The 23,115-nt window shown below is 50.1% G+C and overlaps 1 protein-coding gene and 1 non-coding gene across 3 annotated transcripts; one reads left to right on the top strand and one right to left on the bottom strand.

Annotated features, from left to right (window-relative positions):
• Positions 1–2,797: 2,797 nt before the first annotated feature.
• On the top strand, positions 2,798–21,680 carry WDR5 (WD repeat domain 5). Of its 2 annotated transcripts, none has more exons than XM_063315992.1 (14): positions 2,798–2,913; positions 4,105–4,241; positions 6,025–6,133; positions 8,642–8,715; positions 9,505–9,594; positions 12,333–12,422; positions 12,929–13,012; positions 13,171–13,226; positions 15,859–15,905; positions 16,000–16,075; positions 18,504–18,537; positions 18,962–19,036; positions 19,578–19,665; positions 20,757–21,680. In XM_063315992.1, exons 2-14 carry the CDS (start codon positions 4,161–4,163, stop codon positions 20,855–20,857), a joined length of 1,005 nt encoding a protein of 334 aa, XP_063172062.1. In that variant the 5' UTR covers positions 2,798–2,913; positions 4,105–4,160; the 3' UTR covers positions 20,858–21,680. The 2 variants fall into 2 exon arrangements, with proteins under 2 accessions (XP_063172062.1, XP_063172064.1); XM_063315994.1 differs by having other exon boundaries at positions 2,811–2,913; positions 4,159–4,241.
• A 992-nt stretch (positions 21,681–22,672) lies between these two features.
• Positions 22,673–22,797, bottom strand: LOC134506382 (U6atac minor spliceosomal RNA). Its single transcript, XR_010068802.1, has one exon. It is a non-coding gene; the product is annotated as a U6atac minor spliceosomal RNA (small nuclear RNA).
• Positions 22,798–23,115: the final 318 nt, after the last annotated feature.

Below are 23,115 nucleotides of genomic sequence, written 5' to 3' on the forward strand. Positions count from 1 at the left end.
AAGAGCTGCAGTGGTTGACAGTTTGCTTCTGAATGTGATTCAAGGTGCTATAAAGCCCTTCATGGAATAAGGCCTGGTTACTTGAGGGACCGCCTGCCTCCCATTAGCATCTGCCCGATCGATTTGATCTTGCAGGATTGGTGTACTCCAGGTTCCGGTAGACCCCAGAAGTGCACCTTCTCTGTAGCAGCGCCTGCCCTCTGGTTCCCCCAGAGATCTGGATGGCCACCACTCTGCTGTTCCTTAGGAGAGCCATGAAGGCCTGGCCGGTTGATCAGGCTGTCGGCCCTTTGAGGTATTCCCGGCAGGAAACCAAAACCGTAAGTACAGATACTCCTCGTTTAACGACCACTTGTTCAGCAACCGTTCAAAGTTATGATGGCACTGAACAAGTACTTATGACTGGTCCTCAAAGTTCTGGCTATCCCAGCACCCGTAAGGTCAGGTAATTGCAATCTGGGCACTTGGCAACTGGCTCACACGACAATTGCAACATCTCACGGTCATATGATTGGCATTTGCAGCCTTCCCTGCTGGCTTCACACAAACGAAGTCCACAGGAAGGCCGGCAGGGTAGGTTGGGAGTTGCTCCAGTAAGTCGCTTACACCCTCCCCTGCACAGCAACAGCCACCCCAGCCCAGCTGCAGTTGCGTACTATGCATACGATAGCAAGCCGCCTGGGACTTGCTTGACAACCCGCTATCCTCGCTTACAAGGGCAATGAGTAGTGCCAGGATTGCCATTGCTAAGTGATGCAGTCACATGGCATCGTGCTTTACAACCATATCACACAGCACGGAAATTCCGCTCCTAATTACCATTGTTAACCTAGGACTATCTGTACTACTTTGATTTTAGGGTTACAGTGACAAAACCTTGCAAGTGTGAAAACGCTTCCCCTCCCTCGCTATTACTTTTCAGAGAACTAGGGATGGTCCCTTCTGAGATGCTTTCTCCACCTCCCATCCCTCTTTTGGACTCAGATTTCGTTTATCAGACCCTCATCTAGGCTGCGGCTCTCCCTCTGGTCTCCCAAGATTATTTGCACAGGCCTTTGGTGAGGGAGAGTGAGACCCCTCACTTTATTGCACTTGCTAGCTTTATCTTTAATCGTTATTGTAATTGCTTGTCGTGAGCCACCCAGAGTCACTGAGTAGAGTGGCATGCAATTTTAATATTATAGTATACATGGCACACATTATTGTTATTAAGCAATTCAGTCCATCCAATCCTGATTTATTTCCACTACTGCAATTTCTTCTTGGGTACACTCAAAGAGTCACTGTGAAGCAGTAAAACAGAAGGTCATTCATTCAATTTAGGATTATTCACAAGAGGAGAAAATGATTGAGTGCAAGGGGAATTGTAATTAATTACAATTAATGTAAAACGTTAATTGTAATCATTGAGGTTGATGGGTGGCTTAAAACAGAATACTTTGACAAATCAGGGAACCTCCACAGCACCAGCTGAACCGAACACTGAACCCCCATTAGCCTGTGACTCGAGTACTGATCTCAAGACCAAAGGACGGTGAACAGGAGTGACGCAGGGGGGCAGAGTGCTCTACACAGAGCTGCCCTCGAAGACCACCGGGAGGCTTCATCTTCTCTAGAAAGCAGCCGGGCAGGCAGTAATGGGCACCTTTGCCTTGTGAACTACACTGCTTGCCACTTTGCTTCAGGGTGCTGGTTGTGACCTATAAAGTCCTCCATCGCGCAGTGCCTGGTTACTTGAGGGACCTGCCTCCCATAGACTCTGCCTGGCCAATCCAATTTGGCAGGTTGGCACACTGGGTTCCTTTGATGAAGCAGTATCATCTATTGGGACCCAGGAAGCACGCCTTCTCCACTGCAGCACCTGCCCCCTGGGATGAGGATTCCCCTGAGAACCAGGTAGCTGGAGCCCCATGCTGGATGGGCGGCATGCGTTGCTGTGGTGTTGGCCGGATTCACCATCTTTCCAGTTCTATTTAGATTGTATTTTTACTCTTGCTTCTTACACTGTGAACAGTACATACTGAGTCGGGCTGGAGTCCGGCAGCACCTCAACTGAATCAATGAACGAACGAAAGCATAAACAAAAGCACTTGCGCTGAAGAGAACCTTGCAAATGAAGGCCTACAGTTCTGCAAACGGGGATTTGCCCTTGGGGATTTTCTGAACGCTTGCCTACCTCTGCCACCGAAAGCTCCGAGCTCTCCGCCGCTTTACAAAAGAGCAATCCTCACGGCCAATTTAGGGAGACCCCTGGGAGCTCCTGCAATCCCCCGCGGAAGACCTAGTTGCCCCTTAACGCCAGCTCTTTATAAAAGGGACGACGACACAAATCCCTCGGTTGCCGATTTATTCCTGCCCTCGGCCCTGGTCAGCACAGTCCTTCGGCTCACAAGACGCCTCTCCGCCGGCCGCCTTGCCCGACGAGAAGCCGGAGACTCTCCCTCCCTCCCGCGGGCGGCTCTCCCGGGGGCTCGGCTGGAGCTGCGCGGCTCTCCTCGCGCGAGAGAAGCAGCCCGGCTTACGGCCGAGGGAAGTGCCGCAGCGGCCGGCCGGAGCAGCCCCCGCCCAGGCAGCGGAAGCGCGCGGCCCTCCCCCCGCCTTCCTCCGAAACTCGGCCACGCACCTCCGCTGCTTGTCCTTCTAGGCCCACCGTAGCCGCGAGAGGCGCTTCCGCCCGACATTTCTTGGTCCCTTCGGGACGCCGTACCGCGCGCGTTTGCGCTTGCGCGACCAGGGCGACCCGCACGCGAGAGCGGCATCGCGCCTCGCCTGCCCGTCCCCAGTGCGCCTGCGCAGGGCCTTGCGCGGCTTCCCCTCCCTCCCTCCCGCCGGGCGGCCCGCAGGGAGGCGGCGGCGGAGGAGCCCGAGGAGCCCGAGCCGCCCCGCGCGTCCCGCCACGAAGGAGGCGCCGCGGTGAGTCAGCGGGGATGCGCGCCGGGGAGCGGCCGCGCTGGGCCGGCCGGTCGCAGTCTCCGGGCCCCCCCCATCCAACGCGGCGCTCCGTTTGGGGCCGCGGCGGAGCTGACGGAGCCCCGCGGGGGAGCGATGGGCTGTGCCGGGCGCGCTCCCTCCGCGCCGCTGAAGGGCCCCCGGAGGCGCGTTCGGGCCTGCGCGGCCCCGCCGGGAGCGGCCGGCCGGTCTGGCGGGCCCGGCCCGGCCCGCCGCTCCGTCTTCTTCGCCCGAGCGCTGCCGGTTGCGCTTTGCCCTCGCGCCTGGCCCCGGTCGTCTGCGGCTGCTCCTCCCCTTGGGCGCCCGGCGCTTCTCCCTTCGCGGTCCGGCCTCGCGGGAGGGCTCGCTCCCCTCTCCTCCGTGCTGCGGGATTAGGCGGGGAGGATGCAACGGGTAACCCGGTTTGGGAGGCTCTGCAATTCAGTATATAATCATGGAGCTGAAAGGTGCTCCAGCGATCCTCTCGACCGGCCCCCTGCCCGTTACAGGACCCATCCCTAAAGAGGTGGTCTTCCGGTCCTTGCTCAAGGATCCTTCTCCTGGCGGGATCTTACGCTGCTTTCACCAGGAAGGCCCTCTTTGTCCTTTAACCCCCGGTCCTGCTCTCGGAGGCCAAGAGTAAGTCCACACCATCTTCCTTGGACGCAGCTTCAGCTGTTGCAATGTTTCTCCACCTTGGCATGCTGGCTGGGGGATTCTGGGAGTTGAAATCCATGCCCCTTAAAGTTGCCAAGGTGGAAAAACACTGAGCTATTGGAAGACTGCTGTTTTATCTCCCTCCAGTCGTCTTTGGTTGAACCCTGCTTCCATTTTTCTCCTGAGTAATTCACAATACAGAAGTCAGCCACATCCAATTCATACTACTGTGGTAAAAAAATTAAATATTTATACATTTCCCATTTTTTAAAAAAGCGTAGCACTAATTTGATTGCTGAGGGATGAGGCGGTGTTGGGGGTGGGACTTGCCTTCCAGTGCTGCTTATACATTGTAGAGAGAAGCTCAGCTGAAGTTAGGTGGCTTCACAGTGTCTCAGATGTGTCACTGGTGAGTGAAATGTTCCTTTGTATCTTTGCAGCAATAGTTACGTTGCTGCTCCTTAGATTTGCATAGGTAAAATGCCCTTTCTTTTTCTGCCTCTCTTTCTCTCTTCAGAGAGAGGAGAACTCCTCCTTTGAAACAGTCTAATCTTGGCTTGCTGCTTTCCACAGTCATGGCTACAGAAGAGAAGAAACCTGATGCGGAATCAGCCAAAACACAGTCAGCACCTTCCTCCTCAACCAATCAGAGCAAGGTGAGTGGAAAGCTTCTAGATCATTGCTCTGCCTGGAAATCCAAGTAGAATTGCTTGGGAGAGTCCAAATAGCATGAAAACCTGCATTTTGCTGATGGGATGATTGAGAATATCTACCTCTTTTCTTGCTTGTGGGATTTAGTTGCTCAGGGAGCCATAACATCTAGGCATTGTGTGACAGGAGACTCAGACTACTGTTCCTTCTATTCCAGTACATAATAGGTTTAATGGCAACTGCAGCTCTGCAATCATTGGATTCACTTATTTATATTCTAACTAGTAATGTTTTTGGGGATACAGGTAGTCCTCGGGCTACCACAATTTGTTCAGCAACTGTTCAAAGTTATGACAGCATTGCACAAATGGTACTTACGAAGGGTCATCATAGTTCCGGCTGTTGCAGAATGCCTGTGGTCCCATGGTCACAATTTCCGACATTCCCTGCCAGCTTCCCGCAAGCAAAGTCAATAGGGAAGCCAGCTGGGAGTCAGAAGTCATGGTCACATGAGGTCCTTGCTTAACAACCTGCACAGTCCTCACTTAACGGCAACCAGGACTGCCAGAATTGTCATCGCTAAGTGACAAGGTCACATGACATCACGTTTTACGACCGTGTCATTTAGCGATGGCAATTCCAGTCCCAATTGTAAGCCAAGGACTGCCTGTGCCTGTAATAAACAGAACAAAGCACAACTTAAATAAAAGAAGTTATGTGTCAACAGCTGAGAATAGAACAAGATACAAATGGAAGTTTTCTAGCAATACCGCCTACAATTCTTTTATCAGGGACTTTATCATCTGCAAGTCTCTGCTCCAAACCTGATCCCTGATCCCTGCCTGTAACATTCTCAAATGTGCCTGATGCTAATGTAGTATTGGAAAGATGCCAAGTTATACCTGAATGGCCTACAAGCTCATTTTAATCAGAACAATGAAATGTTAAAGCAAACCACACAATTTTGGATTTGCAACAGTTAACTGTTTTGCCAGATGATCAGAACTTCAGGCAGCAAAGGAACTTCTGTCTGGGATCAGACTTAGTTGCAGTCAGTCCAGCTCTGCTTCCCCCCAGGCAGCGTTTGGCATTTGCAGATTCATGGCTGCTATGCAAAAAGCTTCATTTAGTTCTCGGGATGAACAACTCTCTTTTGTAAATGCATTTTTAGTCTGTTGTTAAAACTGTCTTATAATTTGTGAAGGAGCAGATTTCACAAGTGACTCAGTACCTGGATTTGTGACATCTGGTTTCCACATACTTTTCTGTTAATTTGATCGATCCTAATAAAAGGATTGTGAAAGCCAGTTTGGTCTATTGATTAAGGGGCTGGATTAGAAGACAGGAGACTGAGTTCTAATCTTGCCTTAGGCATGGAAGTTGCCCGGGTGACTGTGGGCCAATTGTTCTCTTTCAACCCTAGGAAGAAGGTGTTGGCAAGCCAGCTGAAAGCACAGCAGTAGAACTGCAGGGACTTGTCTTTGTGGTCACCAGGAGTCAGGGCTGACTTGATGGGCCATAACAAGTTATTGTTTTAGATGGATTTTTTGGCCTCCCTGATGCCAAATGTAGCCTTCATGCATAGCTACCTGCCAAGGGCCCAGTAATGGTTTTTCTGCTGCCCGAAGGGAGGTCTGCCGGGACCAGGGCTTGGGAGGGGAGTCCCACGCAGTCATGAAGTGCCCGGCAGTCGGTAGTCAGAGAACTACCCAGGGTGCGCTCAGCCTGTGCTGTAAATGCTCTGCGGGAGATATTTGTTTCTTGACTTTCATGATTTTCTTTTCTCAGCCTGCACCTGTGAAACCAAACTATGCCCTGAAATTCACATTGGCAGGACATACAAAAGCCGTCTCCTCTGTAAAATTCAGCCCCAACGGGGAGTGGCTGGCCAGTTCTTGTAAGTATCCTTCTCTTCTCTTCTTTCTGCAACTTGTAATCCCCGTTGAAAAGGCATGTATGTGTCACAGAATGGGCACTTCCTTCTGAGCAAGTCGCTGTTCAGAACGCCATGGGCTGTCCTTGGGGATGGATTAGAAGTTCAGGGGGTTTGACTGGGAGCGTATTTCACCAGTTTTGAAATGTTTACCCTGGTTCCTGGTTTCTAAAATGTGCTCTGGATTTGTCCTTTATTTCCCTTCATAACTTGGGGATGAGGCTCTCCTTTGACCACCTCTTTTTAATACAAGTTTTATTAAAACTTTTAAAAAAGAAGATAAACGCTAATACAAACTAATATAAAGAAGAAAAGAAAAAGAAAGAAAGCAAGGAGAAAGCAAAAAGCTCAAGAACAGAAAAAAGTTGAAAAAATAGAAAAGAAAGAAAAAAGATACAAACTAGTGGCTTCTGATATTCTTCACAGCAGTTATAATTATATTTTAACCTCTCTCTCTAAAGTTACATCATAATACTCTTCTTTCTATAATCTATCCTGTCATCAAAATCATAAATCACAAGTTCATTTTCTTTCATTTTTACGCAAAAAGTCCATAAGAGTTTTCCAGTCACCAATAAATGTAGATAGTCTTTTCTCTAATCAAAGTTAGAGAAGTTAGTTTATCCATCGCAGCAAGATCTGTCATTTTCACCAACCATTGCTTCATAGTGGGTAGTGTCAAATCTTTCCATCTCTGTGCATGTAATAATCTCACCGCAGTAATCTTATATTAAAATAATCTGCCATGGCTTTTCTCTAACTGTTTATCCATTAGTCCTAAAAGGAAAAGTTCTGGCTTCAATTGAATATTAATCTTTAAAATCCTCTCTATCAAAGTAAGCATTTGAATCCAAAATTTTGGCTCTTCTTTGACCATCTTGTCCTCTCCAGATCTTCTGGTAAATTTCCCTCCAAATGCCATTACCACTGGGGTTGAAGCAGCTGGTAACGCAGTTTTGCTCCTCCAGGGCACCCAGTTGTGGAATCTCTCCTCAGTGGGAAGATGGCTTGGCTTCCCATTCGTTCCCTTTTTGAGTATCAGGTTCAGATATTTGAATGGTTTAAAGCAGTATCAATAAGATGCTATATTTTAAAATATCTGTGCTCGCTTTTAATTTGCACATAACATTTTAACTGAAGAAAAGCTTTTCTTGACCCAGTAGGTGACCATGTCATTTCAGAACATCGGTAAAACTGACGGAATCAGGGTAACTGTAGGTGGTACTTAAGGCTGTATGTATGCCCGGTGTTGTACTAAGGAAAGCTAATGTTATGATTGGTGCAAACACTTCCTAATTCTTCATTTTGCACCATACATTCTGGTTCTCCATAAGCTGTACTGGGTAGGGGTCAGTAGAAGCAGACATTTTTGGAAGCTCCTGAGTACTGGAATTAGTGAGCAGATCTGTGGACTGGACTTTTGTAAAGATGTTTCTGAAGCTGTGTTATTTGCCAAATAAAGTATTCTGCCCATTTCTTCTTTCCTCTGCTCCCATAGCAACTTAACATAAATGTAGGGCGTGGTATGTATCCCTTGGGCAAGACTGGTGGGCCAGGTTTCATGGCAGCTTGATGCCAACTCACCCTCCTGGCCAGAATTCTTCGCAGTGCCAAACCCCTCTTGTCCTTAGAGTGGGAAAGCGGCTCTTACTGCTGCCCTGCCTCCCCCAGTTCTCACTGGGGTGAAAGACTCCTGGCCTGTGCTCTGCATTCTTCATTCATCCTTTAAACTATCTTTAAACTACTATAGCCAGGTATCTCCTTGTATAATAGGAGTGGAAGAAGCAGGCACACCACTTTGTATATGCTGGTAAAGTTTGCTGGGCTTCAGTTTCTGGCTGACCGGACTCGGGTAGAGGACCACCCTGAGGCATGATGGGAGCCAGGGGAAGGAGATGAGGCGCCACCAGTTTCTAATACTGTTGTGAGCTGCTTCAAGATTGATACAAATGAAAAGCTGTATACAAATACTTTGATAGATGACTGGACATGTAGTCCTTACTTACTGATGGTAATTGGGACTGGGAGCTCCATTGCTAAGCGACACGGTCATAAGGCATGATGTCACGTGACCATGGCGACACACGACGGCAGTCCCGGTTGCTGTCGTTAGGTGAATCCCGTGCGGCTGCTGTGTCCCATGGTCACATGATCGCCATTTACCGCCTCCTGCTGGCTTCCCCATTGACTTTGCTTGTTGGAAGCCGGCAGTGCAGGTCGCAAATGGCAATTGTGCGACCATGGGCGCTGCAACATCATTATTGTGCACCAGTTGCCAAGTGCCCGAGTCAAGATCACGTGACTGGGGGGATGCTGTGACCCCTTTTTCAGTGCCATTGTAACTTCAAATGGTCGCTGAACAAGTGGACGTTAAGCGAGGATTACCTGTATTTGCAGCGAAAAATGTGTGGGTGGCAAGCTTGGTCCATATAACCAGGCTTTTTCACTGGTGGTTTTTCCTTTTTTCTTCAGCGGCTGATAAGCTTATTAAAATTTGGGGTGCTTACGATGGCAAGTTTGAAAAAACAATGTCTGGACATAAGCTGGTAAGTGTGGTGCATTGGGATGGGAGTTGTTTGGTGCTCCTTGCAGACTTGACTGAGATTGTCCCAGGACACAGGATCCCCTTTCTTGACCAGTAAGAGTTGGGCAAAAGCCTTTCCAAGAAGGAGCTGTAACAAGCCACAAGGAGGAGGAGGTTACAGTCTGCCTTAATTATCCAGGACTGTCCCTGAGGTGGTCTCTCTCTAATAAAATTAGGCAGGTCACGATTTGGGGAAAACGGTGCAAAGGGAAACGGTGTCTGACTAGGCATTACACGGAGTGACACAGGGGGAGATAAGGTTTCTGGATTATACAGCGTTTGATCAGAAGCACAGAGGGACACTCGGGCATGCACTTCCTAGACGACTCCTGAGTAGTAAATGAACACATCAGGAGTCATATCAAGTTAAGCATTTGCTGGAGGCGTGTGCTATACAGAAACGTTTCCCGTCTGCGTACAGGAAGATAAACCGGTACACCTGTCCCCCTCCTCCTGAATGAAGACTTTTCCAAGCCAAGCTAATTGCTTGTGGCTTCCCATGCAGGTTTCTTGGCAGCGTTACAAAGGGGATTGCTATTGCTGCTTTCTGTATTTTGTGTTTTTTTAACTTCCAAATGTAATCTACAGACCTGGGGTTGTAGATTTAGAACGTGATCAACCAATCTTCTCATGATCAAGCAAAATCAGCTGGTGCTGCCAGCTGCTGGGGATGAATAACATGCCCCAGCATGTCATCCCAAACTTTGGGATGAATGAGAAGTAATTGCAAAGGTACTTTTCTCTTTTGCAGGGAATCTCTGATGTTGCTTGGTCATCTGATTCTAACCTTCTGGTCTCTGCCTCGGATGACAAAACTCTCAAAATCTGGGATGTCAGCTCGGTAAGAAGTTATTGATTGACTGATTTTAATCCCCAAGAACTTTGGAGAGACACCTTGGTACCAAGTTCGGTGTATGCCCTGATCCAGCGAAAGTCCCTTGTGTGTTTCCGGTGGGCTTAATTGCAGCGGTTAGTTTCTGAGGGCACCTGCTTCTCTTCCCTGCCTTGAGTGCGTAACCCGAGTTTCTTCTGGCAGCTCCGTGATCAGATAGTCTGTCCTGGCTAAGCAAGACCACGCTGAGACGAGGAGGAAGTCCCTAGTGTTTTATTTAACTGCTCTAGCAGGCAGAAAACCCTACCAAACTGAAGGAGCGTGGGAAAACCCCAAACCCAAGGCGGGTCTGTCCTGGGTTTCTCTGAATGACAGCTCTAAGCCTCTAAACCATGCATGTGTTTCCCTCCCCGGATAGGGGCCCCCTCCTGCTCACCCTCTGTACTCATGACAGTCTTTACTAATAGAGTTGACAGTTTCCATGGGGTCTAATCCTCTCATACGTAGATAAAAACATGGAAGGTCCCCTGCCCCGTCCTCCAGGAGAAAGTCTGGGAGCTCAGGCAGGAAGAGGCTGCTCCCTCTGGATCTGCTCCTGGCCTTGGTGTGGGACCCAGTGCTCCAGGGGAGTACAAAGGAGGTTCCAGAGCCAGCATATCAACTGCTGTGTCTCAGAAACCTTTCTTAAACTTGCTCTTCTTTTCCAGTGCAGCTTTTTTTCCCTGTTCAGGTAGAGGTAGGCGGTCCAGATTGCAGGTGAACTAGGAAAGAACTGAATGCTGGGCAGAGGAGTTACAGATGCTCTCCCATAGGGAATCCGAAAGGCATATCTGCTTTCTGCATGACTCGTGGAATGTAAAGATTGCAAGGGAGGTTGGAGAGGAGCTAGTCTACCTCCCTCCCCAGTGCAGGGAACTACTGCTGCAGCATTCCCAACAGATGGCCCTTCAGCCTCTGCTTAAACATCTTCAGCCAAGAAGGCAGCTGTTGCACTGATGAGCAAGCCATAATTCTGGGAAGGTTTTCCTGATGTCCAGCCAAAATCACCTTCCTTGCAATTTAAACCCATTGTTCCTTGTTCCTGTCTTCTGGAAGAACCTGAACAATTTTTCTTTATCTTCTAAATGATGGTCCTTCAGGCTCTTGAAGACAGCCATCGTGTCTCCTTGTAGAGCTTCTCTTTTCCAATTAAACATCCCCAAGAACCCCAATTATTCCTCATATATTTTTTCCTTGCTGGTCCTTGCCATCTTAGTTGGTCTCCTCTGGACACTCTCCAGTCTGCCAGTGTCCTTCCTAAAATTCACTGCCCAGAGCTGGATGCAGTATTCTTGGCGTGGGCCGCCCAAGAGAGAACAGAGCGGAATGATGACTGACTGCTCTTGATCTTGAGACTTGACTTCTGTTTATCTGGCCTAGGATTGCGTTGGCTTTTGCTCGAGTTCAGCTTGTGATCCATCAAGATATCCAGATCCTTTTTGCTTGTACTGGTGTCCAGAATGGTTCCCTACCCCGAGGCCTTTGATTTTTCCCACCCAAACATAGGACTTTACATTTGTCCCTGTTGGTTTTTCTTGATTATCCCAGCTTGTCAAGATCCTCTTGAATAGCAATACTGTCCTAAGATATTTGCTCTCCCCTTTTTTCTAAACTCTCATCCAAGTAATTTATAAGCATGCGGAACACACGGGAGTGCCCTGCGCTCTGCCACTCAGAGCTGAGCATCTGCCATTCCTCCAGCTTGAAGCAGAATCATTGAGGCATTTTTGTTGGGTGCAACAGTGTAACCAGATCTGCATCCCCAGTTCACTCCAGTCCACATCTATTGAATTATTTTTAAATTCTTGATCAGGTATGTGCAAAAATGAAAATGTATTTAGTTTTGAAACCACTCTAGACTAGCAGAAGCAAAATGGGTGATTTTTAAAATCATTGTTCTGCATTTCAGCAAAAGAAAATCTGCTGTGATTCTGGAGTGATTTTACACGTGAAAGACATAGCTGGTGCACATATTTCGTTGTCATGGCTGATCACTCTAAAAAAAGTTACAAAGGCAGCATAGAAACATCCTGCATTAAGCACCTCATCTCAGTTATAGATGGCTGGTCCTTGACCACTTCCCCATTTGAATATTTTGAATGAGACAACGTTCATTCCGCTAGATGGGGCTTTGACAGTATTGCACTGATGCTTGTTCTGTGGGCAGAAAGGCAAGATAGAAATCAAAGAGATGACTAAAAGAAGAGGGACTGGAGGCGTCTGAGTGGTCTTCAGAACGTAGGCGTATTACCTGCTTCCCCCAGCCAGTGTGCAGTCCTGATGCTGCTTGGCTAGAACAGCCCATCCAACTGCATCCGAGGGGACACCATGTTGCGTGGCTTTCTAGAAGGACAGCCGCCTCCTTGTAGCCCCGTCGTGTGAATTCACCAAGTGAAATACGCATTCTGTGCAGAAAGTGGCCGGTTTGCCTATCTGGAACCAAGCGTCAGCATTATCGGTCGGTTCCAGGTTGCAGAGTATGGAGGTTGGCTGAAGGAGGCGTTCCTCCCCTCCCATTTTTTCAAAAAGGGAAATTTGGGCAGACCTGGATGTGTTTCTTCTTCCACCCAGAGCTCTGAGAAAAAGCCAAGCATTTCACTGGCCACCTTTCCAGCACCGTTTTACCATCTGAGTCTGTTCTTGTTCTTTCTGCAAAGTTTGTGGGCGGAGCTCCCTATTAACATGCTTCTCTCTTTCTTTTTCTCTAGGGAAAATGCTTAAAAACTCTGAAGGGGCACAGCAACTATGTCTTCTGCTGCAATTTCAACCCCCAGTCAAACCTCATTGTCTCGGGATCGGTAAGCATCTGGCTGAGAAAGGCCTCCTCCCATTTGTAGCTGAAAGGAACGGGTGGCCTCTCAGGGCAATGTGGCTGGACAGGCCTCCTTAGCTTTGCTTGCTCTGCCTTCGGAAGCATTCAGTAGCAAACCACGCCCCCCGTGCCCCCGGCAGGAAGGTGGATCCTCAGGGTGCAGGGAGGCACCTTTTATGGCTGCTGCTCTGGATTGTTCTCAGTCAAAGGGACGGTAGGGTTTAATATAGGTTACAGCACCATCTGTCTTTTTTCCTTATTGTTTTCTCTGTGGGTGATAAAATCTTATTAATCTTATTAATTTGACATAACGTGTGAACAAATCTGTTCGCATCAAGAATTGTGAGAAGCCTCATTCTGGTGCTGAGGAATAGGAGCTTCCACGGGGAACGCTGCCTCAGCATTGGGTGCTTGTCTGCTAAGCAGAACCCCCTCGCGGTCTTTGAGGTTCAAAAAAGCAGCTTTTGAATGTCTCCCCTGCTTCATTTCCAGTTTGACGAAAGCGTGAGGATATGGGATGTAAAAACTGGGAAGTGCCTGAAAACACTGCCAGCTCATTCCGATCCCGTTTCTGCTGTAAGTTCTCTTTGGGTGAATCAGGGTAACGTTTCCCTCGGGAGCCTCTTTAGGGTGCTTGTCGAGGTGTTCCTCCAAGGGGCAAAAACAGGGAATGGCACAGGGCTGGTTTCCTCTCTCCCCTCTGGCCCAAATGGCATCTCTCTTCTTGCCTTCAGGTGCATTTTAACCGCGATGGCTCCCTGATTGTGTCCAGCAGCTACGACGGGCTGTGGTGAGTAGGGGGGAAGGAAAGCCGCCTGGCGTGCAGAGCAGGCCCCCATATGCCTGCTGAGTCAGGCTGCCCAGGCTTGGCAGAGGCAGGCACATAGGCAGTGCCGCAAACCATTCTTGCATGGCGGGGAGGGAGTTGCAGACCTGGCCAGGGGTGGAGTGGGGAGGGGAGCACGTGTCCCTTGGATCAGCCCAGTGTGCCCACCCTCGGTTTTGGAAAAGGGCAGTGGTGTGTGGTTTCTTGCCTCATGGCGAAAACCCAGTGAAGACACACGTCCCTAAACTGAGGGCAAGGGAACACCATTCTTGTAGCCAGAAAAGGTGCTCTGCCCAAAGAAAGCAGGCCTCTTCCGGCCTGGTTTGCACCCCCGGGGCTGGGTCCCACGTGTACCTCTCCGGCTCTTTCCCCAGAGGCCGCCACGCTCAGAGGTGGACTGGAGAATGGTGGGCTTTTTATTGGGGAGGGGCTTTCAGAGGAGGGCTGTTGGTTTATTCCTCTTCTGTTAACAGCGTTGTGTTCCTTTTCCTTTGGGTGCTGTATAAAGCTGCTTTTTCTGTGCTTTAAAATGAGCTCCCGCCTTTTACAGATGTCCCCCCGCGCGCCCCTCCTGTGGCCCTGCAGGGCTGTGAAAAAGGCAGGATGGAGGGGAAGAAATGCCAGGGCTCTGGCTTGGCTTGGTCCAAGAGTCCCTTGACCTTTGCCGAGGCTCAGACTGTGCATTTGTGCTGTTTAAACAAACAGGTGTTTTTCCATTTCTGGCAATTGAAGGGGCAAAATTGGAACCGCAACACCTCAACCCCCCACAGAGCCCCCAGATGCCTCAAGGCAGCCTCGGCTTCCCCTGTTTTGCAGTTCCCTTCCTACTCTTTCTGTTTCCCTTATTAAAAACAAAGCTGCACTTAGCGCAGCCCCGCTCTGGGTCACCTGAGGGGTGGGGGGGCCTAGAGCAGAGCTGGTGGCAGCATTCCCGCCCCTGCCTGGCTGCCCCTCCCACGGGATAGCGGGGGGGGGGGGTGTCTGGGCTCTTTTCCTGCGGCCCCGTCAGATCAGCCCATTTTCGGACGTCTGCCGCCACCCCCAGCGCGCCCTGTTTGTGGGGCTTTGGACAGGCCGAGCCCCTGTCCCTCATTGCTTTCCGGGACCCCATTGGGGTGGAAAATATAAAAAGAAAAGGTAGCGGTGTTTCCATTATTGTAGAGGAAACTTTTATTTGAAAAAGTCTCTTCACCCTAATTGGTGAAGAGAAAACAATGCTGTGGGGGAAAATTTGGCTATAACCAAAATCACAAAATTATTAGGAACATTGAAAAAGAGCCTGCAAAATTGGCTGCAGCACCTGCAGGAAGCCAGGGGAACTGCCAAGCGGCCAGCAGCTGCGTGTCCCGCACTGCGAATGACGGGTTGTGTCGGGGTGGGGGATTAATGGCGGCTTCCTGGATGAGAGTCAGGGTAGCCTGGAGTGCTCCTGAGTACATTGTCTTTTTTTATTTGTGCCACCAGTTTCCTAATGAACTCACGGTAGTCTGTTATAGAGAGTAAGGAAGGTGACCTTGATGGAAATATGCGGCAACCATTCCCTGGGTAAAAGGGGCTGAAACATTTGTAAGTCCTGAGAAGCGAGGTAACATTCAGAAGCAGCTCAGGCGATGCCTCCCTGAAGTCACTGGATTACATGGAGGAGGTCCAGCACAGTGAGACTGATAAAGAGCCAAGCAGAGCCAAGTTCAATAAAAGCAGCATCAGCCTTCCTGTGGAGTTGATTTCCTGGTCTGGTCTACCTCATGGGGCTGACGTCTGTTGAGATAAATTAAAATGGAGGGAAGAGGAGAAACTGCCATAGTTTGATGCAAACAGTGTCTCTGTTATTCCCCCCCACCCCATCCCCCTTTTCCAAAAACTCCTGGGCTGGCAGCTTGAAAAATCAGAATCTCAGCCCCACTGAAAATCATGGAGATGGTTGGAGAAAATAATGGGCTTGATGCAGAAAGATACCTCCGTGTTTCTGTCTTAGAGATAGTGTGGTGGGTCGTGGTCAGGTCAAGCTGAAGCCTGGACCATTTCACTCATGCCTGGTTTCATCTGAGAAAATCCCAAAGTGTCTGAAGGGCAGCAGGGTAAGGCGGTACGCCTGGCCCCTCCCCTCCCCTCCTCCTGTGCGTCAGCCTGCCTACCCCCCCCATCACTGTGAGCTCAGCCCACCCTGATAGTCACAGCACTTTCTTCCCCCGGCCTCTGCCTCGCTGCCTTGATGCGTCTGTTGCATGTGGGAAACGTTCCTAGTGTTTTAATCTTTCTGGACAAAAGATTCTCCAGAAGGAAATTCTGAAAGCTTACTCTTAAAAATAATAAATTCCTGAGTCCTTTGCTCTAAAATGTACCAGTGCTGAGAAACAGTTTCTGAAGGTGGCCCTGATCCAGATGCTACAATCACAGGCTTTTTAGTCTCAGCTAGGAAAGGTCTGCATTTCCTGTCAAAACCTGTCAAAGTGAAGTGATGCTACCAGACTTGGTTCCGGCAATTTCTGTTCAGAGTGCCCTGGCTGTGCTGAGTGCATGTGTGTCCGTGTCTGTCCATCCGTCCATCCCCCAAGCTTTTCTGCATGACTAACGTGGCTCTCCCTTGGCGTTGCAGTCGGATCTGGGACACCGCTTCTGGCCAGTGCTTGAAAACGTTGATTGGTGAGTTGGCTCCGCTCCAAAAGGAATCGGCTCAAACAAATCCCTATTTCACCACGTTGGACTTAAAACAGTGCTTTCTTTCTTTCTCTTTCAGATGACGACAATCCCCCTGTGTCATTTGTAAAATTCTCTCCAAATGGCAAATATATTCTAGCAGCAACTCTGGATAAGTAAGAGCCAAAGAATGCCATTCCAATTTTCAAAAGAAAAATAATTGCAGTAGGAAGGAGGGAACCAAGGTTGTGGAGAAAAGGTCCCTCTGTGCTTCTCACCCGAAAGAGCTTGGTGCCAGCTTGTGTCTTGATTTCCTAGATTAGATGTGAAAAACCTGAAGGGCAGAGTGTCTTGTTGCCCCCAAAACTTCCAAAAGTTTTTGCCAAACCATAATTGTAAAAGTGGCAGAAAGGAAGCTATTTTAAATACATGACTGGAGAATAATCATATTCACAAGATTTAATATTTTAAAAAATGGCTTCAGCTTTTTTCCTGGCGCTGCCTGGTCCTCCTTGAAGACTGGCCCTGGCAGAAGCTGCACAGGCGGGTGGAAAGAGACCAGCAGGGGTTCCTCTGTCCTGCTTGCTTTGTCTGCCAGAAAACAAAATGCTGGACCAGGCCACGTTTGGTCTGGGCCAGCAGGGAGAGTCCAGGGTGTTAGTTCGGCCTGTTCCGCAGAACCACAGTAAGACCCGTGCTGAGAAAATGGCTCTGCGCGTGTGTTTCTGCAGTGAGAGTTCCTGAGGCCCACATGGCCAACCACTTTGTAGCCTGGAGCCCCATGAGTTTGTAGGACCTGCTTTTTAGTATAGTATAGTATAGTATATTTCAAATTTCCATCACCTCCCATCTTCCCCAAAAAGGGGACTCTGGGCGGTTTACAATCAGAATTAAAACACATAAATTACAATATAAATAACTACAAAAATAAAACATATATAAAATACAAAATCCAGCAGCGCAGATCTTGTTTGTTGGGGAGAGATCTATAATAGCCACCCCCAAGATGAACCGGTGCCCCTCCCACCCCAAGCGAGGCAGCAGAACCAGGTTTTTAGGTTCTTCTGGAAGTCTGGGAGGGAATGGGCCTGTCTCACCTCTGGGGGCAGAATGTTCCAGAGGTTGGGTGCCACTGCAGAGAAGGCCCGCCTCCTGGACCCCACCAGGTGAAATTCCTTTACCAGCGGGGTTCATAGCATGCCCTCTCCGCATGACCGGGTGGGGCGGGTCGATGTTAAGGGGATGAGGTGGTTCCTCGGGTAACCTGGCCCCATGCCATGTAGGGCTTTAAAGGTGATAACCAACACCTTGAATTGGACCCGGAAGCAAACTGGTACCCAGTGCAGCTCGCGCAGCAGGGGTGTCACATGTGCCGATCTTGGGGCACCAATAACTACTTGCACGGCTGCATTCTGGACCAGCTGAAGCTTCTGGATACTCTTCAAGGGTAGCCCCATGTAGAGTGCATTGCAGTAGTCTATATGGGAGATGACAAGGGCATGAGTGACTGTTCGGAGGGCATCTCGATCCAGGAAAGGGCGTAACTGGCGCACAACATGAAGTTGCACAAAGGCCCTCCTGGCCACCACTGCCACCTGCTCTTCAAGCAGGAGTCATGAGTCCATGAGGACCCCCAGATTACGCACTGGGTCTGAATGGGGCAGTGCCACCCCAAACAGAACTTCCCGGATACAGAGGAACCATCAACCCACAGCCGGTCCGTCTTACCAGGGTTCAGCTGAAGCCTGTTGTTCCCTATCCAGACCCCCAAAGCCCCCAGGCACCTGGAGAGGGCAGCTACCGCATCACTTATCTCACCCGGGATGGAGATATATAACTCAGTATCATTGGCATATTGATGGATACCTCATCCCGTGGTGACGGATATGAGAATCAGAGGATCCAGAGGGCCTGGACAAACCTTTGGCTGCATCCCAGATCAACTCTAGACCCCGTGAGAGAGAAGAACAGTAGGATCTATCACAGTGTTTCCCACCCGTGGCAACTTTTGGATGTATGGACTTCAACTCCCAGAATTCTCAGCAATGACCGTACTAGCTGGGGAATTCTGGGTACTGAAGGCTACACATCAGGAGGTTGCCACGGGTAGGAAACACTGATCAACAGTATTGTAGTCTCAGCATCTTGCAGAAATACTGATTGGGAGATCCTGTTTTTAATTATTCTCTTAAAATGCTTAATTCTGCTTGCAATTATCCTTCCCTCTGGCAATTCAATGAGCCCTACAGAGTTTATTCCCCCCTTTATTTTTAGAACAGCTGTCATTTAGGCTCCAAATTTAGAAGTAGTAGCCTAGGATCCTCCAAAGAGTGAAGTGGTTAAGCAAAGAATAAACTCCAAAAGATAAATATTGAGGTGCGGTTTTAAAACTCTTTCAAGGAGGGGAAAAACAGGTGGTATGAAAGAACGGGTAGACAAGCAGGAAGGCGAAAGAGATGTTCCGAAGCCTCTTCTGGTCACTGGGGCAGCAAAGGGAAGATTGGCCCAAAGAAACCGAAAGGCCAAGAGGCGGTTGTGGGGGGGAAAGACAGACGCACCTGGCCGCTCTCTAACCAGACCTCTTCCCTCCATCCTTCCCTCCAGCACTCTAAAGCTTTGGGACTACAGCAAAGGGAAGGTGAGTTCTGGTGTTTCCCTTAAAAATTAGCTGAATTTATACAGAAACAAGTTCCGTTGTCTTCGGTGTGGTGAATGTATTAAGCAGACTAGCCATATGTACTGTTAACTTTATTTCTTCCCACAGTTGAAGCTCAATTCAACAGTAATTTGCAATTGATGTAGTAGACCTCTTCCGTTTCAGAAAGAACCGTTTCTGAATATCCTCAGGCCATTAAGAGTTACCATGTGTGACTGCCGAGTTGGGGAGGGTGCAGGGGAGGGTGATGCGTAGCTGGGGCAGAAGTTCCCTCTTTGTCCAGAGATCAGTCTTTGGGGAAAGTGTGTGGCTAACCCCCACCACCACCACCCCGCCAGCAGTCTGTTCCTGTCTTGGCCATACTGCTGGGGTGTGATAGGTGGTTCTGCGGCCTTCTGTTTTCCAGTGCCTCAAGACCTACACAGGCCACAAGAATGAGAAGTATTGCATTTTTGCCAACTTTTCTGTTACTGGCGGAAAGGTGAGGATCTCTTTTCTGAGCTGTTACTGAGCCCAGATGTACAAGCGGGCCCTGTGCTTTCCCCATCAGTCTGAGCAACTGTGCAGAACAGCATTCGTACTCAGAGGCAGGGCCTGGGTGGAGGGACAAGGTAAGGTGAGGCAGCGGCAGCCGCTCCTTTCAGGGGAACAGGATTTAGGGCCTGGCGCTGGGTCTGACATCGGGAGACTTACCACTTAAAGAAATGGGCAGCCACGGAGCACCTGTGCTTGCCGAGGACGTACCGTGTGTCGATTGTGAGGCAGGGACGCTGCTTCCCTCCTTGCGATGTGCATCCTCCCAGATGAGAAGAAATGGAGCTCTTGATGTTTTAGAAAGCCGCCTCTGGAGCCACGTTTCCAACGGGGGTGAGGGGTGGCTGATTGGACTGGTGAAGGAGGAGGAAAGCCCTGGCGATCGAAGGAGGAGAGCGGGAAGCGGCCCTTGTGACCGGATCTGCAGTTGCCTGGGTCCACCCACACTCCGTCCTCCTGTTCTGAATGCACTTCTTTCTTTCCTGTAGTGGATCGTATCGGGTTCGGAGGACAACCTAGTTTATATTTGGAACCTCCAAACAAAAGAGATTGTACAGAAGCTGCAAGGGCACACAGGTAGGAGCTCTGGGATGCTTTGGGTGAAGCCCAGGATGTGGGCGAGGCAGCCAGGTGGCGTGAACTGAAAACCTTGGCTTGGAAGCTGCCTTGATGGGGCTGCGTAAAGGCACCCTTGCATGCTGCCAGCACTTTGCAGCGGTAACTTTGCTAACGGGGTTACTGTTGGTCCCACCAAAAAGCTAGGGCTTTGGGGACAGGTTAACATCCAGGTCTTTTCAGCTTTATGCCAAGTACATCTTTAAGGGGCCCCTTTGGACCTGCCGCATTAGCCTGGAACTGTAGGGCCCCAATCCAGAATTCTGGCCCGCTGCCTCCGGCTTTTCTACCACTGTTTGCACTCAGGATTCCCTCCTACCTGCTGAGAGATTCCTTCGTTCCAGCCCAGGACACTACACTAATCTGGCTCAATCCTGTGGTCCCCCTGTAAAGCCACGAACAGCCGAAGGGGTCTCCCTAACCCCCTGGGCTGGGTGGGAGAATTGGGGATCCCTGCTTGGAGTAGTTGTGCTCCCCCCACTGCCTCAGCCTCTTCTTGAGCATGTCTCCACAGTAACCGCATCCAGAGTGGCTTGCACATGATCATGTTGCAGACATTACGATTACGTAACTGCTAATAAATAAGGAATACGATTGTGCCATGCGCTGTTGTTTACTAGGAATGTAAGAACATGACACCCCTGGCCGCAAAGGTAGCGCACTTCCTGCCGGCCAACTGTCCAGCTGCAGCCGCTGGTCCTGGCTCCCGCTGCCTTGGTGATGGTCCGAGCCCCCCTTCCTGCTCCCTGGCCAGGCTGAGAACAGGGAGCAGCTCCTCCGGTTGGCCCCCTTCTGCTGCACGCCACAGGGAGAGCTTCGCCTTCCCACAATCCTCCCACAATTTGGCTGTGGCAAGGAGGCTAATACCATCCTTTTGTGCACCAGCAAACGGGCCAAGGCCATGCCCGGAAGGGGGACGCAGACCTTCACCTTCTGCTGAGGTGGGAGTGGGTCACGGCCTCTCCCCTGAGGCTCCTTGGAGCACGTGCGCTGCTTGGGTGGGCTTGTTGCGCTGGGTGATAATGTGGGTCTCGGTCCCTCTTTCCAAACAGATGTTGTGATCTCCACGGCTTGCCATCCGACCGAAAACATCATCGCCTCTGCAGCCCTAGAGAACGACAAAACCATTAAACTTTGGAAGAGTGACTGTTAAATACTTTTGGCACCGACATCACGTGGAGACTGTTGGGGTGGTGTCCATAACATTGGAGGTTATTTCGTGTTTGTGTTTTTTAAAAAAGGAAAAAAAAAACCACATTTCAGCCGCATTAGCAGGAAACCTGGAGTGATTTTTCAGAGGGAAGGTGCAGCATCACTTGATGGAGAACAGAAGCTTCCTTTTCTTTTGCCTGATCCTGTTGCTGGGAGTCTCCTTGGTTTTGCTCGGAGAAAGCAGTTGCCCTGTGCTTGGGGGGGAGGGCTTTCTGTCCCCCACAGCTAGAAATAAGGTGAACCTTTTTAAAGTCCTTATTTAAGTCCTGGCTCAGTGAACTTACATGGAATTGCTCAGCGGTTAACGATATGCCTCATCACTCAAGACAAAAGAATATTTTTAATGCGACCAAATGAGTGTGTATTGTGTTGTCCCCTTTCTACCCAGTTTCAAGAGCCCTTTCCTCCGTGTTGTGTGCTCTGATAGAAGCTACTGCGGTGAAAATCTTCAAGGCTTTTCCCTCTTAGCTGCCCCCCCCCCCCCAAAAGAACCAGCTCTTGTGACCCTTTTTTGTTTTTACTTTTTAAAACCGTTCTGGCAAATTTCACAATATGTGTACAGTTTCTTCAGTGTAAAAAGTTTTTTTATCTGGAAAATCTTTCTGTATGGACTTGTATTGCTAATAGTATGACTGTGTCTTTTCTGGCGTTGACACTTTTTCATCCTTTTCCTTCCTCTTACCACTCTCTTCATATCTGACACATCCCAGACAGTGACCGCATGACAGAATAAAAAGTGGGATTTAATGTGGTTGACAGCAGGACCAGCTGGCTGGCGTGAGTGTGTTCTGGGAGTGGCATTCAAGGCAGCTTCACCTGGACACCCGTAACTCGGTCCAGAGGGACAGGGCGCCAGCGGAACGTGCCCGGGGCGGGTTCAGGGCCCGTGGGCGGGACCCCAGCCGCCCAGGGGCTGGCCGCTTCTCTTCCCCCTCGCAAACGCCGGGAGCCCCGTCGCTCCGGGAACTTTGGCCAAGAAGGGACTGGAGGGTGTTCCCGAGGGCTGTGAGGTGGGCGGCAGGTCGAGGCGGCTAAGCTCTTGAAAGCCCTCTGGCTGGGGGAGTCCAGCACGATTGGGAGGGCCGACCCCAGGAGCGCAACTGGGAGCAGGGTGTTGGGTCTGGCCGGCCAGGCTCAGGCGAAAGCTCGGGGCCCTCAGGAGAAGGGGGTCGTGAAGCCAGCTAGGAAGCCAAAGGAGCCAGCAGGACGCACACTCCCCCCACCACTTTATTATTTTTTTTAATGGCTCTCGTGCTGTTTTCCTGATTCTCCAGAGTAAGGAGAAAGACTGGAAGAGAAGCCCTCAAATAGCACTCGGCTGCCGAGGACTCGTGGATGCCTCTACAGTAGTTTTCTTGGCAGCCGTTTCCTTCTAGGATTTCTTTTTCCGGTAACTTGCCACCCTAGCCTGCAGCCCTGGGATCTCTTGGTAGTCTCCCATCCAAGCCCTCACAGGGTCTGACCCTGCTTAACTCTCCAGAGATTAGACGGGGGGGCGGGGGGGGGGTTGCCACCTGGCTGGTTTTAGAGTGGCAGTGATGGATCCCGACCGAAGGGGTGGCCTTGGGTGCAAATCCCCAAAGTGGTTCCGTTTAGCTGCTTCGGAGTAGGAGGGAGCTCTCTTAAGAGGCGACCAAGCCCTTAAGCGAGGTCCCCGCCTCTTACCCGAGAGCGCCCTCTGGCAGGCCTGGCTGTGTTGTCGGAGGGGGCCTGAGATGCTACAAAAGCAAGCAGGGGCTTGGTGGCCTCGTCCCCCAAAAATTGGTCAGATGCCACAACGTAAGTGGCAGCGCCTTAACCATATGCGTGTTGCACAGGCCGCGAGGGCCTCTTCCATCCTTATCAAGGGGAGTGCTAACCTTCTCTCCTTTCATACAACACGCAAAGCATACCCATGCCAGCGCCATTTAAACCTCAGAGAAAGAGAAGTTTCTAGGTTACAGTGAGGTAAAAAGAAAAAAAGGGGGAGTTAGGAACCTTGGTCGTTTTTGTTCCCTCCTTTGGAGTTCATGCACAATAGCTCTTCAGTGCAACAAAGGTGTAAATCTGAAGCAATTGGATTCTGGGGCCATCAGTGACCCCTTTCCCATGCAGCCCGCGATAATATATGCACGGCATTTATCCAATCAGGATGCAAAACGCGTCTTCGCGTTGCCTCGTTTCAAAATAATCAAGTCGTTTATTTACACCCCGAAACTC

Source organism: Candoia aspera, chromosome 16 (genome assembly GCF_035149785.1).
Source record: "Candoia aspera isolate rCanAsp1 chromosome 16, rCanAsp1.hap2, whole genome shotgun sequence".
Lineage (NCBI taxonomy): Eukaryota > Metazoa > Chordata > Lepidosauria > Squamata > Boidae > Candoia > Candoia aspera.